Source organism: Phoenix dactylifera, chromosome 8 (genome assembly GCF_009389715.1).
Source record: "Phoenix dactylifera cultivar Barhee BC4 chromosome 8, palm_55x_up_171113_PBpolish2nd_filt_p, whole genome shotgun sequence".
Classification (NCBI taxonomy): Eukaryota; Viridiplantae; Streptophyta; class Magnoliopsida; order Arecales; family Arecaceae; genus Phoenix; species Phoenix dactylifera.
Window position 1 is genome coordinate 3,803,361 of NC_052399.1, and position 15,981 is coordinate 3,819,341.

Sequence of the window (15,981 nt, forward strand, 5' to 3'; positions counted from 1 at the left end):
ATCTTGGTTAATATTCTATGGTACTTCTTGTAATAGTATATTTTATTCCTTCCAGCATTATGGAGTTATAAAAAAAAAAACTGCTTTGTGGGCTTGTTGGTCTGTAAGAAGAAAAACTACTTGGTGTTTATCTAGATTGAATGTGCGAGATTGGTAGGGGACGAGGGGGTAACAATCAGGAAAGAGGAAGCAGAAAGGTTGGAAGCCGGTTCTCTTCCAATTGCCGGATCTTCGAAAATGAAAGGGGCATTTGGGGCAGCACCTAGTCACCCTCCCTCTAACAGGAGCCAATGTTGTTCTACTTGGCCGGCATTAATCATCTCTCCTCCCAAAGGACGAGGTATTCATGAGGCAAGATCGACTGTAACAACCTAGAATCTCACTCAAAATAGTTAGCCGAAAAATATTATTTGAGTTTCTTGATCCCGTATAAGTACTCAAGATCTACCCAGCAAATAACCGATGTAGGCATGCTCGCACCGGTTCTTATATACTCTTTTTGTTTAAGCCCTGATGTCGTTGTGAGGCTAAGAATTCAAATTTATTCAAATCTAATCACAAGCACTACGATCGGCCCCAATGGATCCGTACTGCAACACAAGTTTATGGAGGCTATGTGGACCAAAGGCACTGCAACACGGATTTATGGAGATTGACCATGGGTCGATCGTAGTGCTTGTAATAAGATTTGAATACTTAGCCTGATGAAGACACCAAGGCTTGAACGGAGGAAGAAGTATGTGAAGACCCGTATGAGCGTGTGTTTAGTTCCATCTTGATTATTCGCCGAGGAGATTTTGGGTACGTATATAGAACTAAGAAACTCAAAAAATATCTTCCAACTATCTATTTCGGATGAGATCGTGGTTTGTTACTTCTGCTGATTTTGGAGCTCGGGAGTTTAATTCTATTATCTTCTTCCCAACTACCTCTTCCAGTCAAAAACCTCCTGCTGCTGCCGCTGCGACCTCGGCTTGTAGGTGGGTGGATCTCTTGAAGGAACCAACCACGAGACGCTTCGGCAATAATTTCTCTGTTAATGTCTCCAATCGTCCCTATCTTCTTAAATTTGCACCTCTCTTCTCTGGAGTGGCTCATCCCCCTTGCTCAAACCAGATGCCTACTTTTGCTATCCTCCTTATCTCAAGAGTGGGAAGACATTTTTCTTGCTTCATTTCAGAGAGCTCTCTCTTCTCCTTCTTCGGACCACATCTCTATCATTCTAGCTTGCAATGTGAGATTTCAGAAGCCAAAAATTGTTAGATTTGAGAATCGTTGGCTGAAAGAGCCTGACTTTGACGACATTATCATCCAAAATTGGCAGAAAATTAGTGGATGCTCAAACTTTGCATCTCAGTAGCTTGAAAATTTCGAGCACTTTAGATTAGCAATCAAGAAATGACCCTCAGCTAGAAAAATCCTAAATAAGGAGTTGAAGGAAAAAAAAACTTCCGCACAACTTCGATATCTCTCAGCAAAAAAGAAAATTGCTCTGATCTTTCCACCCAGAACTACAAACAAGATAAATTCTCAAAGCCATCTTGGACGACATCTATAGAAAAGAGAAGATCTACTGGATGTAAAGATCCAAAATTACTTGGCCAAAAGAAGGAGATGGAAACATTGCTTTCATCAAGAGATCTCTTGATTTTCAGAGGCTGAATTATGCACTCATTTCTCTCTTCCCATTAGCCTTTTGAATAGCATGTACAAGATCATTGCAAAAATCTTAGCTGGAAGGCTTGCTAATTTCCTCCTCCTCCTCCTTATTGATGAGTTACAATCTGCTTTCATCAAGAGGTACTCTATTATGTCTCTGCCTATGAGAGGCTGGCATATTGCAGAAGATTCGGGCATAAAAGAGTCTTTGCAAGCGAGAAAGCTTTTGATAAAGTTAACTGGGATTTTCTTCTTACTATCTTGAAGGCCAGAAATTTGGCTCTCTATTATCATTTACCTCCATTACGGTTCTGGTTAATGATTCTATTGGAAATTGGATCAGATATCGGCAAGGTTTGAGACAAAGTGACATGTAATGGACGTTTTATCTAGAATCCTCAAACAAGCTGGGTTCATTGGTCTTATTGAAGGAATCGGTCATTATCCTTGTTTCGGAGGAGAGAAATTGTTGCAGGGGAGAGAAATTGTATCTTGGTAGTCAAAGCTATACTCTTAGCCTTTGAGAAAGCTTCAGGGCTTAAAATCAACTTCAACAAAGGTATGATTCTCTGCCTTTAACATGGAGGAGAAAGAATATACTGAATTTGCTACTGCTATGAATTGCAAGAAAAGATATTTACCCTTTATTTATTTTGACCTTCTACTTTATGATAGAAAGTTACCAAATCATGCCTTGTTAGCGAAATGGGTACGGAAGCTTCTATCAGAGTAAGAAGAAGTCTTGCTCCCTTGTCTCACATATGGTGAGGCATCAGCAAGGACTTATCTACCTTCTGGAGCTGCACTATATTTTCCCTGGAGATGGGAGAAATATTAGATTTAAGGAAGATTTATGGTTAGGGCCTATTCCACTTGCTCAATTGTTTGGTGACTTATATTCAAGAGTGATAAAAATCAACGTTCCGGCAGCAACCCTTTGGAGTTGGAGAAAGGTTGAATGGAATATTATAGTTATAGGCTCTTTTTTTTTTTTCCTCCAACGGATGGCTCATACATTTTTAGAATGGATATATCCAAAAAAAATCAAAAAAAGTAAATTTTAAAGTGCTTGAGGCAACTCTCATTTTCCAGCCCACAATTCTTCCTCCCCCTCTCTTCGAGTGATCAGCCACGTACGACACCACCCAATCCACAGTCTCAATTGACCCTGTTCGATGTGATGTGAGGCCTTCTAGAGTGGCTGACACACCGGCTTGGAAGCTCACGCAGCACGAGTCCTTCATGGTGAGCTCCTTTTATTCTTTCATTAATCGAGGCGGATTGCTTTGCCCCTGTTATAAGATCACTTGGAAAACTCCTCCAAAAAAGATCAAAGTTTTTCTTTGGCTTGCTATCAAAAATAGTCTTCATATAAGAGAGAGATATTGGCTACAAAGGGTTGGTCAGTGACTATCGTATTGAGACAATCTCTCCTCTTCTGCTTAGATACCCTTTTGTTAAGAAGAATATGGAGCACATTGAAGATTTGCTTGCATATATGGGGCTGGCCATCAAATCTCCGCTCCCTTTTAGACCTCCTGGAGACAACGGAGAATCAGTAAACCTCTTACAAGAGCTTGGGATCGGCTTTTACTCTCTCTACTTTGGCATGTGTGGCAGGAAAGAGATCATAGAATATTCTTAAAGAAAATGGCTCAATTGGTTCGGTCCTCTTCAAAACACTGCTTGCCTTTCAACAATGGGAGAATCTTTGCCCTGAGAAGATGGCTGAAGGACATCGTACTCTGTGGAATCAACTAAAATCCCTACTCCCTTCGGTGGGCCGTCAAAATGGTTCTGTATGAATTCGGCACCTGCAACCATCTTCACTTGAAGAGTATGAAGATCTTAACGCCTGCTGGTTGGGTGAGAAGGACCCTTCTACTACAGTGCTGTTCTCAAGGTTCTTTTCCTTCACTTGTTGATATTCTTCTGATTGTCATCAGTCCTCGAGTTCTTCTAGAGTCCCTGCCGCAATTCATTCTCCTGTTGGTGCAGGAAGCTGTCGAGATACCTGTTTGGCTTTAAACTGGTTCCTCTTTCTTCTCACTTCCAACAAGCCGTTATACTGTGCTATTCTCATCAGTTTATCTGCCCCTCGTCTCCTCTTGCCTCTGAAGACACTGTAAATATTCAATTCGTCAATAATGAAGTTGCGTGGCCTTCCAGCTTCCCTTGCACCTCAAAAATGTGAAATACCAGGACTGCAACTTGGAAGACTTTGGATTATGTGGGGTCATATTCAGGTAAGAAAAGCTAAATTCATATGCCATGTTTGATTTACTTTCCCAAGCAATCAATGGCAACCATTCGGTAAATCTCATCACATTTCCCACACGAAAACCATTTCTTCACTCTTCACTATGACCCATGTATACATGCGCATCTATAATTATGCCCCTGTTGACAAAGAAAACACATGCAAAGACATATGTATATACCTACATACATAAGCTTGCATGTAGCAATGAACCACATAGCCATAAGGAGTTTATTTACATTCATCTTTGTTGTTTCTCAATTAGAACTCAAGAAAACCTGGAGATGGTAACACGAAACAAACATGCAGATGGATTGACTGAAGTCCAAATAGTCAGCGTGCTAGCATCTAATACCACCAAAAGCAACATTGTAATAAATGTGTGTGAAACTCTGAGGGCAACTATTAAGGGCCAACATTATTAACAGGATTTGAAGAGCTTGTTTATTTGTTTCTGTAATTCTTCATCTCTTTTGGAAATTAAACACTTTTACCAACAATCCAAAATAAGGGAGCAAGGAGCACAGCAATTCCAACAAGAATGGTTGCTGCAACTGCTCCTGGGAAGTCATGTCCGAATCCAAAGTAGCTCCTCAAATTCAGTCCTAACCTCACCAAAGTCAAATTTATCCTTGACATCTCCATATTGCGAAGCAACCAAACCGTACATTGTCCATGCAGTAGGGCATTCCCAGTAATACCGTGGATAAATGTAGAAGTAACCATTCAAGGGAAGAAATCATTCCATTGTAGATAAAATGCAGAAGCAACTATGGAAGCCGTGAAGTAATTTGGACACAGACCTACTACCATCATTCCATAAAATGTAAAATAGAGTAATTTAACGTCCATGAAGAACAGATACAAATGAACAGATACATAACAGTTAAGACTGGGAGTTTATTTATATAATATTATGTAAAAACTGTAATAAAGTTCAAGTAGACTGAGGGAATGGATAAAAGCTATCCATGATTTCATGGATTTGCAAATGCGATGATAAGCGAAGCTCGCCTGCATGTACACTGTCCAACATAGAAGCCCTAGTTTTCCATGTAGGCTCATAGACAAATATTAGGTCGGACACATAAAAATAAAGCCCACTATCTGGAGTAAAAACATGTGCGGGGCAATACGCAGAGACACTAGCAGGCTGACCACATGCTACATGTTGATATTTGCTTTGGGCAGGGTTATCAAGTCAGCTCTATCAAAAATTTTGGATTTAACTGATGCAAAAGAGATAGATGGCTACATAACTGATATGTCTACAGCAACGTGTTTTTTTTTAAACTGATACAAATAGCAGCCTCGTCGTTCAAAAGAGGAAAAAAAAACATTCGTGTCCAAGAAAAGTTGGACAAAAGAGCGCTTTCATTAAAAAAATATAGAGTGGACTTAGGTATCTAGAGAAAAGAGAGATCTTAAATGACGAGATGTCTACAACATAGATGATGGCATTGCCCATATGGATTGGTGTCAAAATCTTACAAAGTTCAAGGAGCTTTTAGAGAGAGAGTCTTCCATTTTGTTAGCCTAGATCTAAGGACTTGTTTGGTTCACAGGAAGAATTTTCTCTCACCGAAATATTTTTCTAGGAAGCTAATGCCTGAAAATATGAAGCATAGGAAAGTGGCTTTTGCATGTTTATTTGATCATAGGAAAGCAACTTATGTTTGGTTGAGCATCTACTTTCCTAAAAAAGTTTGTGTAATACTTGTTATGCCCTTAATAAAGGAAATGACCATATCCCATGCTATCTAAAAGCTTCAGGTATATTTGGAAAAAAAATATCCCGCTAGAAATTAGACTTAAACATGTCCCACATGGATTTTTCTTTTCCATAAAATATGAAAATTTTATTCCCATAGAAAAGCTACTTTTCCATCTCTCTCCTTCCAAAACTACAACCAATCATCTCCATTTTTTCCCTTTTTCTTGGTTGCTGCCCACCCCCTGGGGCGGCGCTTCAAACACTTGTGTCTGATCGAGTAGTTTCACATTTCAATAACAACCCCCGTATATATCGATAGACAGTTTTGTCCCTTGTCACATGCTTGAGAAGAGAGACCGATGCCATATTCGTATACCGAGCAAGCCTACCCGATATACGGACTGCTTGCCACGTATCCTTATCCAAGGATATGGGCACTGCTCACTTGCCACTACCCTTTCCTCAGCAAACAGGATCCGATTCACCAAACACATCGCTGCATGTCCTAAAGCAAATAAAAAAAAAACTCACCGCCTTTTCTTCTTTGATGGACGGCTCTCCTGTTCTTCGAGACCTCCGACATGGATGATGGCGCCCAGCAATAGCACCGATCTCGAGCCTTGCATGTAAATGCAAATAACTCGAATCCCATCACTTTCTTGGACTGAGGTCGGCATTGCCGGCCATTCCATAGGTGCACATTCCTACCCCCAGCCACAAGACATAGGGCCAAACATCATATCGAGAGAGATTTTTCTTTTTCTTTGTTTTGAGATACGCATCTCTCCATGAGGTGAAGAAGGGCACCAATATTTTTAGACAAAGAACTCGTGCTAGGTATCCGATCTATTGGCTTAGCTTGATACATAAATTTGACATTGGTCTTTCCTGGAAGGAAACCAACATATACGGCGGGCGAAAATATTCACTATACATATAAATATATATATTACATATTATTATACATTTTAATACATCCTTTTGTGATAGAAGAATCGTTCTATTTCACACAAAAGAAAGAAACATGCTCTTATAACTATCATCCCAAACAGTATCAGAAAGGCAAGTACCAAAAAAAAAAGCCGACCAAAAATGTCTAACTCAATCAACATAATAAAGTTCCATGGGCCACTGAAAACTGAAAAGAAATTTTGATCATTAGCAATAAGTCTAGATGTAATTGCGTAATCAACATTTTCATGGTTCCATCATCATTGATATCCAAATTGCATGTATATTCTTTACAATGGAGAGAAGGAAAAATTGAATCAAGCGTATGATAAATTTTAGACCTGCAAAAGATAAGGAAAAGGATATGCCTTACATGGCTAGTTTCAAGAAGAACAGCACCAGTTTCCTTTGGCTCCATTATTTGTGTCATTTGCTTCCTCCTGCAAGATCACTGTCTTCCCATTTCCTAGTGATGACATGTCAGGCTTCTTTAGATCCTGAGATAGATGCATCTTCCTGCTTAGTATATTATAGATCTCTTTAACTACAGTCTGAAAAGCTGCCGCCACGTTAGAAGAGTCCAGCGCAGAGGTTTCCATGAAGAAGAGGCCCTGGGCCTCTGCCAGTGCCTTGCCCTCTGCTGTGCTTACCTCCCTGGCATCCTTGAGATCAGTTTTGTTGCCCACGAGAATGGTCACAACATTCATGTCAGAGTGAGCTGTTCAGTATTACTATTGGGTCAGATAGAGCAGGCCCAATAATTTGATATTAGGTATCTGATTGAAGATTGTTTAAAAAAATAGATGGCATCAAGAATTTTCACAGCTTAAATCTGAGTTTTTCAGGGTAGAAATGTTCCTCGCACTCGATGAAACTCAGTCACCATTATATTGAATGGTCATTTCTTGATGCAGTATAAAAGTTTTGAGAGCATAACCAAGCCTATATCTTAATTCCTCCAGGAAAAAAAAACAGTGAAAGGAGTTTCTAGGAAAGACAGGAATAATTAGCAAACCTCATTGGTTAAAAGAGGCAAAAATTAGATGGTGAAATATGCCTTGGATCATCAATGGTCCTAAATTGCAATCTTTTAAAATGTACTGCCTTTTAGTACAAACTTAGATTGGTGATATAGCATTAGGTGATTGCTATCAGAGGTTCCATCAAATATGATTATCAACCAACCTTGGGACCAGTATTCAAGTGTTGCAAATGATCTACAACAACAATGCTCGCCAGTTCAGACAACATCTGTGGGACATGTATTCTTGGATTAATCTAAAGGTAGCCAGCAACTGAAATCCCAAAATCATTACCATTCAATGACAAAATTTATTGCACAAAAGTAATAACTGGCTAATAAAAAGTTTGGAGCTTACTTTGTAGTTCATTAAGCCATCGGCCAACACTATCAAAAGTCTGACGCCTGCTAATGTCATACACCACAAGAGCACCAACAGCTCCTCGGTAATATGCAGATGTCACAGCTCTGAAACGCTCCTGACCTGCAGTGTCCCATATCTGAGCTTTGATTTCCTTCCCATCAATGTCCATCTTCTGAGTTTGGAACTCAACTCCAATTGTGGATTTAGAGTTTGGGTGGAATTCATTCCGAGCATATCTTGCAAGTAAATTTGATTTGCCAACAGCAGCATCACCAATGAGAACAATCTTAAAAAGGTAGTCCTGGCTCTGTTCATCATCCTCATCCATCATATAGTCTCCCTTAGCTGCTGCTCGTGGTGCAGCAATTATAAAAAACCACAGATAATACTGCCAGATTTTTCACAAAATTAGGGTAAAAGCTAAGAGCAGAGATGCCATTGATAGGAATTGAAACTAAAATAATAAAGCAAGAAGAGATGAGCAACTAATCTAAGGATTGCTGTTGCAACTATAAAAACTATCATGAAACAATAATTGAAGCCGCTCACTCCAATGCAGAATTCTTAAGAATTACTTCTACAAACGCTTAGTAGCTGGGTCTTAATAAGACATAGAATTTCAGATAGATGACAGTCTAGTAAAACTCTTGTACAGGTGTAGCACAGAAGGACTTGCTAAACTGGCTTTAAACCTATACAATGTCATCAATTGGAAAATAGAAACATTTAAATCGAAAAGTGTCTTAAACAAAAATAGAAAGAAAACTATTATGACAGTCAGATCTACCTTCATGTGGCATGCCTCTTCCATTTTTATTCATAATGCTTAATTAATACTGTTTTGTACTATAAAAATCAGATGCAATTCTATACACTATGATAGTGATACGAAGACTGGATAAGGAAAATAGCTAGCATCAGCTAAGTAGATTGTTATACAATATAACTGATGAAACAATGAAATGAATTCTTGTCTAACTAATAAAGAGTATATAAAAATGCAATTTTGAGTTGGCTTAAATGAAAGTTGACGAGAGATACACCATTGCATTTATTTTCTTCCATCTTACATCCACTAGGTAAAGTGAAGAGTTGGAAGTTGGAACTATATCTTAAAAGAACTAAAGCTTGCAAGATTAAGTGAAGAGGTGCTTCTATGGTTTTCGTGGGATGGTCGCTTGCATTTAAGACACAAGAAGATCTTATAGATCAAAGTGTACCAGCAAGTTAGTAAAAACCATATTGTCAACTAAGAATGAGGGTACACAAGCACACGCATGCAGAGACAAGTATGTTGATGTGCATCTGAGATACAACAACAAAAGAAAACGATTATACCAGAGGAAGAAGAACTTGAGTTGCAGCAATCATAATATAGTGGTGAAGAAGCAGTTGAAACATTATAGGCATGTGCAGCTACAGATTAATGTTGGAAATCAAACGTAAAGAAGAGGCATAGCTCAAATGGTAGCTATAACTAATTATTTAATAAAACATTAATTTATTATCTTATAAGTTTGCTGGATGAACAAGTAAGCAAATGTACTGAAGACAAACATCACACGAGTAACAAAAAGATGAATCCTCCAAAACTTCATGTGGTCAGAGGGACGTTTGGTGGTGTAAATTGTCCAGAAGGCACAAAATTATTAATTACAATGAGGAGAACAATACTGAATCAGTCATATCAAACAGTAATCCATTTGGTGCAGCTTAGATTGGATTGACTAAACATGCTCAAGCCATCCATTAACTACTTTCACCAATCACTAACAATAAAATTACTCATTCAACAAGAACTCCAAAATCTATATACGATGTGATTGGTACATAGGCTACATATTTCTTTATTTTGTCAACATTGGCTATAGGAGGGTAGTATGGTTCATAAAGCTTAACACTATTTCCTTCATGAGCAATAACCCAACAATATATGAAGCCTAATTAAGTGAGTATTATCTCAGAGAGCTTCATCATGTGCATCAACTTTAAATATGGGATTATATGGATTAAGTATGGAATTTTTAAGTCCATAAACTTATATTTGTTGAAATAAAAATCTTCCACCAGCTGAAGGACAACTTTTTGCTCAAATAGTTCACTTGAGAACTTTTGCTAAAAAGAATGAAGCAAATGGACCTTGTTTGGAGCTTAACTAAAGAAATAGAATGGCGGATGTGTAATTTGTGTGTCATTTCTAGGACAGAAGAATCCTTTTCCTTTTAAGAGAGGTTTTCCGTGTGATGCCATTCTGACAAAGACTATTCTAGCATGTCGAGATATAAATGAGGATCAGTGGTTCAAAGTGCCCAGCTTATTAGAGAATACACTTAATTCACCTACAAATCCAACCTCTTTACGTTCGCATTCTTCTTATCTTTAGTAAAAATGAAAAAAAAAACATGATAAATTACACCACATTCAGTCTTCTTCCCTAATTATGTTCTTAGTGGATTCACTAAGCTAGTAGATAAGAATTAAGGTTTCTATTATATCGTTAAACGAAAACAACAACTTTGGAGGCAATCCTCTAGGATGGCCTTTATCTTTTCTCATGCATGCTTATGATGACCCTTCATTTTTGAAGGAAATTTTATCTTCACAAAAAAGGCTTCAACTTATAAATATTATCAAAATTTATTGCAGGGCAAATAGAGGCACATGTCAATATGAGGGCAGGATGAATGAAAGCTATCCATATACCAAATATTTCTAAAACATGATATCTTGGGCATCTAGGCGGTATGGATACTTAGATGAACCGGGATCTCACTTTATATCAGCCAAGATGGGATGCTTGCAAAATTAGGAAACAACTTAGATGCTCTAATACCTAAGTATATAAAAACCAGGATATTGAAGTATTAACCAATATATTAGAACAGATTAATTACCACTTTAAAGCATCAATTATAATATCCGGTAGTTAAAAAGCATTTAAAATTGAAAAATATCAGCCAATAAATTTATATCATATTGATATATCTGGATATATTGGTTTATCATAGGGTGCCCAATATCAATACAGATTGATATCTCATTAAGAAGAAAACCTTGATCCTACTTTATAATCAGGGCAAATAATTTCTTGACAGTATTCATAACCAGTTTTTCTTTTCCTTTTATTAAGGGAAAAAACCCTCTAAGCTGTAACTTATTTTCAAGTTTTTTAATTTCATTCTACTTTGAGTCCAAAACAAGCTCAAAGACGAGATTCATGCAACTAAAGTGAAACGTTGTGACCATTAAGTCACAAATTATATGTTTTTTCCTTTTTCCATTCTCTCTTTTGTCCTTTTTTCTGGAGCTTGGGTAATTGGGGGTCAATCCAGCAGTTTCTATCATTCCAACTAGATCATCTGCTGCATAAGTTTATGTGCAAAGCCTGATTGCCATCTACATGACCTTAATTTCTGACAATTCCACCTTTGGGCCTCCAATTGCCACCACCTGCTGCAAACCCCACCATCTACTATAACCGACACAGTCGTCTCCTTTGTACATCCTATATTCCTGCTAATTCCTCTTGATAAAAGTTCCTATTGACCTGCATTCATTTCACTATTGAAACAATTCATGCAACTCTGCACCAGACCCATCCCATTATTGTTAAGAGGTCCCTCAAGCACCACGGCTTTTATCTGCAGTCACTGCCATCTTTGCTACACAATCCACAATAGTGACTACACTCCATTAAGAAACCCTACAAGGTAACCTTAACTCGGGACATATTTTCCCTAGTGAACCAACTAAACATACGGATCTCTCATCAGAAACAACCTTTCATTCATTGGCAGGATACAACTAAATAAACTGTATCTAAATGTCAAAAATTGCATACAATTGAAGGAACATTTCTAGAAGTACCACATAGATGACTAAAGGAGAAAAATATCTATTGCCTGGTAGGTTAAACTTAAAATGTTAGTTCAGGTCTAATGTAATTTTCAAAATTTGCCAGAACTAAAATTTACCCAAACAATCAATCAGTTTTAGGTTTTGGCATCTAAGCAAAGACACAGGATGACTCTGGAGTTAGTTTTTATAAAATTTTGGTTAATTGTTAACAAACAAGCAACTTTTTGGTCCTTCAACTTGACGATATGATCCTCTAAGTTTCAAGAAGACAATATGACAAAAAAGATAGAAGGCATATTTAACCAAATATCTCAGGTTGAGGCTGGCATAGACATTAAATCTACTCTGACACTGAAATTGATCTTAGGGATCAAGAACTCAAACTAAGATCATTCTGAAACTTAGTTACACAAATATAGATGTTAAATGCTTAAAATATATCGTGCGATCAGGGACGTGCAGTGTTGAACAATTGAAGATGCAATGCGTTAGAATTAGCCAGAGGCAAAATATCTGGCAATAAATGATTAAAAAGAGAAAAATCATCTAGAACAGAATCGATCAACCATTCACAATATGCATTCATAAACATGACAAAAGAAGGCCATTGATTACATAATGGAAAACAAATTGCAGGGAATAGGAAATCTTGTCTTTTAAGCATTACAAAAGAAAACACTTTAGATTAATTTTAGGTAGGAAAAAAGGGTAAAAATCTACATATCAAATTGCAATATAATGAAAAGATATGCATTCAAAGTTTGCTAATGATTATGAGAAAAGACTTTATTTTTTTCCAAGAACGGAAATAAATAGCCTCAACCAGCTATAATTGAGCCAAAAGAAAAGATTCAAAACGATTAAATCAGTAGAAAAACACATGCTTCACGTTATTTCTGTGAAAAAGAAATCGACATTAGTAACAAAACGCGTCAAAGATCCGACTTTATCTAATAGAACTGTAACAAGCAAAATTTCTTTTTAAAACCCCTAAAAGACAAATTAAAAACCTCGAAACGCAATCACTAAATCCATAATGATTCCGAAAAGCACCAAGATTTTTATAACATATTAAAATTAAACAAAAAAATGAACGTTAATAACTCCATAAAAGAAAGCAATCTTTAAATCTAACCTCGATGGGAGCGGAGAAAACAGCACACGGCCACTCCAAGATCCGGGCTTTCTCCTCACTCAGTTCAAATCTTGTAAATAATCTGAAAAGAACAACTGAATATCGTTTCAAAACCCTTAAATAGAAAATTAAAGAGTTAGTACATAAAACCCTATTCATTGAATCCTTTAATAATTTCCGAAGAAAGAACACCTAGATTAATAAATAAACAAAAATTAGACAAAAATAAAATCCAGACCCTTAATCCAATGCATGAGATCCTTTAATAATTCCAAGAAGAATGACCTATATATTTTAAGCAAATTAAAGACAGAAAAATAAAAAGTGAATCAGCGATTACGTAAAAGAAAGCAACCGTTCGATCTAACCTCGTCGGAAAGCGGAGAAATAAAACACGATCACTTCCAAGACCCGAGCTTTCTTCTCTCTTGGTTCTATTCCTCGCTATAATCCCCTTCGTTTAGGATTCTTTTCTTGGAATGTAGGGAGAGAAGAAGAAGAGAACGTTTTCTTGGAAAGGGGAAGGACGAGGAGGGTTACCTTCGGCTATTGAATTGACGTCTTCGAGGCCTTGCATAGTCGGTAACTGAGGCCCTGTTTGGGGGAGCTTCCTCCAAAAGTACTTTTAGATGAAAAACTGTATTTGGTAAATTTTTCAAAAAACTGTTTCAGCTTTTGCGGAAAGCTGAAAACAGCTTTTGGGAGGAAGCTCCAATTTGGAGCTTTTGGAAGGAAGCTGTTTCAGCTTTTTCGAAAAGCTGTATTTTTGACAAAAAAATGTTCATATTAAAATAACATATTAATGTATTATATTGCATTATATTATAATACATTAATATGTTATTTTAAATAATTTAATATTATGTTATATTATGAGAAATTAATTTATACTAATAATTATAATAGTTTATACTTTTATTATTGTATTATACTATAAATATAATATATATTACATTATATCATAATACATTAATATGTTATATTAAATAATTTAATATTATGTTATATTACCAAATATTAATTTACTCTAATAATTATATCACTATTATGCTATATCAACATAATATTATTTTATATTACAATAATATTATACTATATCATATATTTATGTATTAATTTATGTTATGTTTTATTATGTTCTGTTATATAATACTATGCAATGTCCTTTATGGTAATTTTGTCATACAAAAGTACTTTCTCAGTTTGTTTACCAAACACAAAACAAAGTACCACAACACTTTACGAATGTAGTTACCAAACAGCAAACAGCTTTTTATAACAGCTCTACTTCAGACAGCTCTAATTCCAACAGCTCTACTTCTAACAGCTCTACTGCCAACAGCTCCCCCAAACAGGGCCTGAAAAATTTGGTAACCGCCTTTGTTTGCCGACTTTACAGCGCACTAGTTTTGGCACGTGCGAAATAAACGCGTGCTAGAACCACGGACGGCTGCGATACATGTGTTAAATGGACCCCTTTTTCTCCCTCGGTACACTTTTTCTCCTTTCCACCAAAGGAGGACTTCTGGCAGGGTTTATTTCTAAAATGTGGGGGGTCTAAATAGGGCTGAAAGAGCATCGGAATATTTTTTAATTAATTTTTTTTATAATTATATCTTTATTGCTAATTTTTATTATTAAATTTTGCTCAAATTTGATTAATATCTAAAAAAATATCCGATTTATATCCATGTTTAAATAAAAAATTATGAATATGTTTAATATCTGATTTGTGTCCATATCTATTTATAACAAATATAGATATGCTTAATATCCGAATCTATATCCATTTGGAACAAATATGCATATTAATTTTGATATTCGTCTAATATCTAATCTCATATTCTTTAAAAATAAAAATACAAATATGGATATATTAATATCTGATCTGTATCCGATCTAGAATATTATTATCATTTGATGTTTAAGTCTCAAGTCCATCCATTAACCATGTGTTATGTTTTCTTTGGTCTAATACATAAATATTCAAACAAGATCATTGCTATGAAGCTATGCGCTGAAATTAGTTTTAAATCTTGTGTATATTGCTGCATAAGCATTTGAAAGATAGCAGTATTTCCTTCGATACTAGCAAAAAAGATCATCATTATTGGTATTAAAGTAACGAATACGAGATAATACTAACTAATTTGGATGGAATTGCTTTTTTGTGTTGTCAATAGCCCTTAATAACTGAATGCATTGGTGAAAAACTTGAAATGATTTGCTCACTATGCTAAATTTAATGTGGCAAGTTTGCATAATGCACATTATGTCACAATTCACACATGCCATGATTGTCTGATATATATAATAACTCAAAAACTAAAACATCCTTTGCCTTCCACCTCAACATAAATCTTTTGATATTTATTGTAGTACTCGTGAAGGAGAAGCATTTTATGTTTTTTTTTCTTTTTTCTGCAAAGGGATATTTCTAGCTTTTTTGGTCAGGGAGTGTGTTTCTATTTTCAGAGAGAGAGAGAGAGAGAGGAAGCAACCGAATTATGAGCTACCATTTGCTCCTAATGAAAAAGGCACCTCTCCAACAACCTCATTTTCATTTCTGGAGCCAAACATGTTTCATTCTCTTTCCAGCTTTGATCCATTCAAACAAGAAAATAATACCAAAATATATCCACTGGTCAATTATATATATATTTCTGTTGATGGCTAACCATTGCCTATGATGTGCAAATTAATCATGGCAGGCCGAGGATTAATTTTCACCGAAGTCCCCATGCAAGAAAACTTGTGTGTCATCATAGAGGGGGTGAGAGAGAAAATGGAGGAAGGAGGGGTGATGGCACCAGAGAGGCTTTCACTTGAATTGACCCTTTGATTTAAACATAAGTGATGAAGAATTTCAGAATATATTAAAAGTGAGAAAGAGAAATATCAGATATCAATGGTTGAGATGTACAACAGAATAGACAATTTTTAAAATAGATAGATAGCTACAAATTTCAGCTTTTGCATTTTATATAAGTTGTCAAATTCTTTCTTGGAAAAATATATT

General features: G+C 36.2%; 1 protein-coding gene across 4 annotated transcripts; it reads right to left on the reverse strand.

Annotated features, from left to right (window-relative positions):
* Nucleotides 1-6,772: 6,772 nt before the first annotated feature.
* LOC103708820 (ras-related protein RABA5a-like) lies at nucleotides 6,773-13,515 on the reverse strand. Of its 4 annotated transcripts, XM_039128701.1 has the most exons (5): nucleotides 13,331-13,515; nucleotides 13,201-13,247; nucleotides 12,963-13,044; nucleotides 7,964-8,357; nucleotides 6,773-7,302 (listed from the first exon to the last, which is right to left on the reverse strand). In XM_039128701.1, the coding sequence occupies exons 4-5, from the start codon at nucleotides 8,298-8,300 to the stop codon at nucleotides 6,968-6,970; spliced, it is 672 nt and encodes a 223-aa protein (XP_038984629.1). In that variant the 5' UTR covers nucleotides 8,301-8,357; nucleotides 12,963-13,044; nucleotides 13,201-13,247; nucleotides 13,331-13,515; the 3' UTR covers nucleotides 6,773-6,967. The 4 variants fall into 4 exon arrangements, with proteins under 4 accessions (XP_038984629.1, XP_008792135.1, XP_008792136.1 ...); XM_008793913.4 differs by lacking the exon at nucleotides 13,201-13,247; XM_008793914.4 differs by lacking the exon at nucleotides 13,201-13,247 and having other exon boundaries at nucleotides 12,963-13,057.
* Between the last annotated feature and the right edge of the window lie 2,466 nt (nucleotides 13,516-15,981).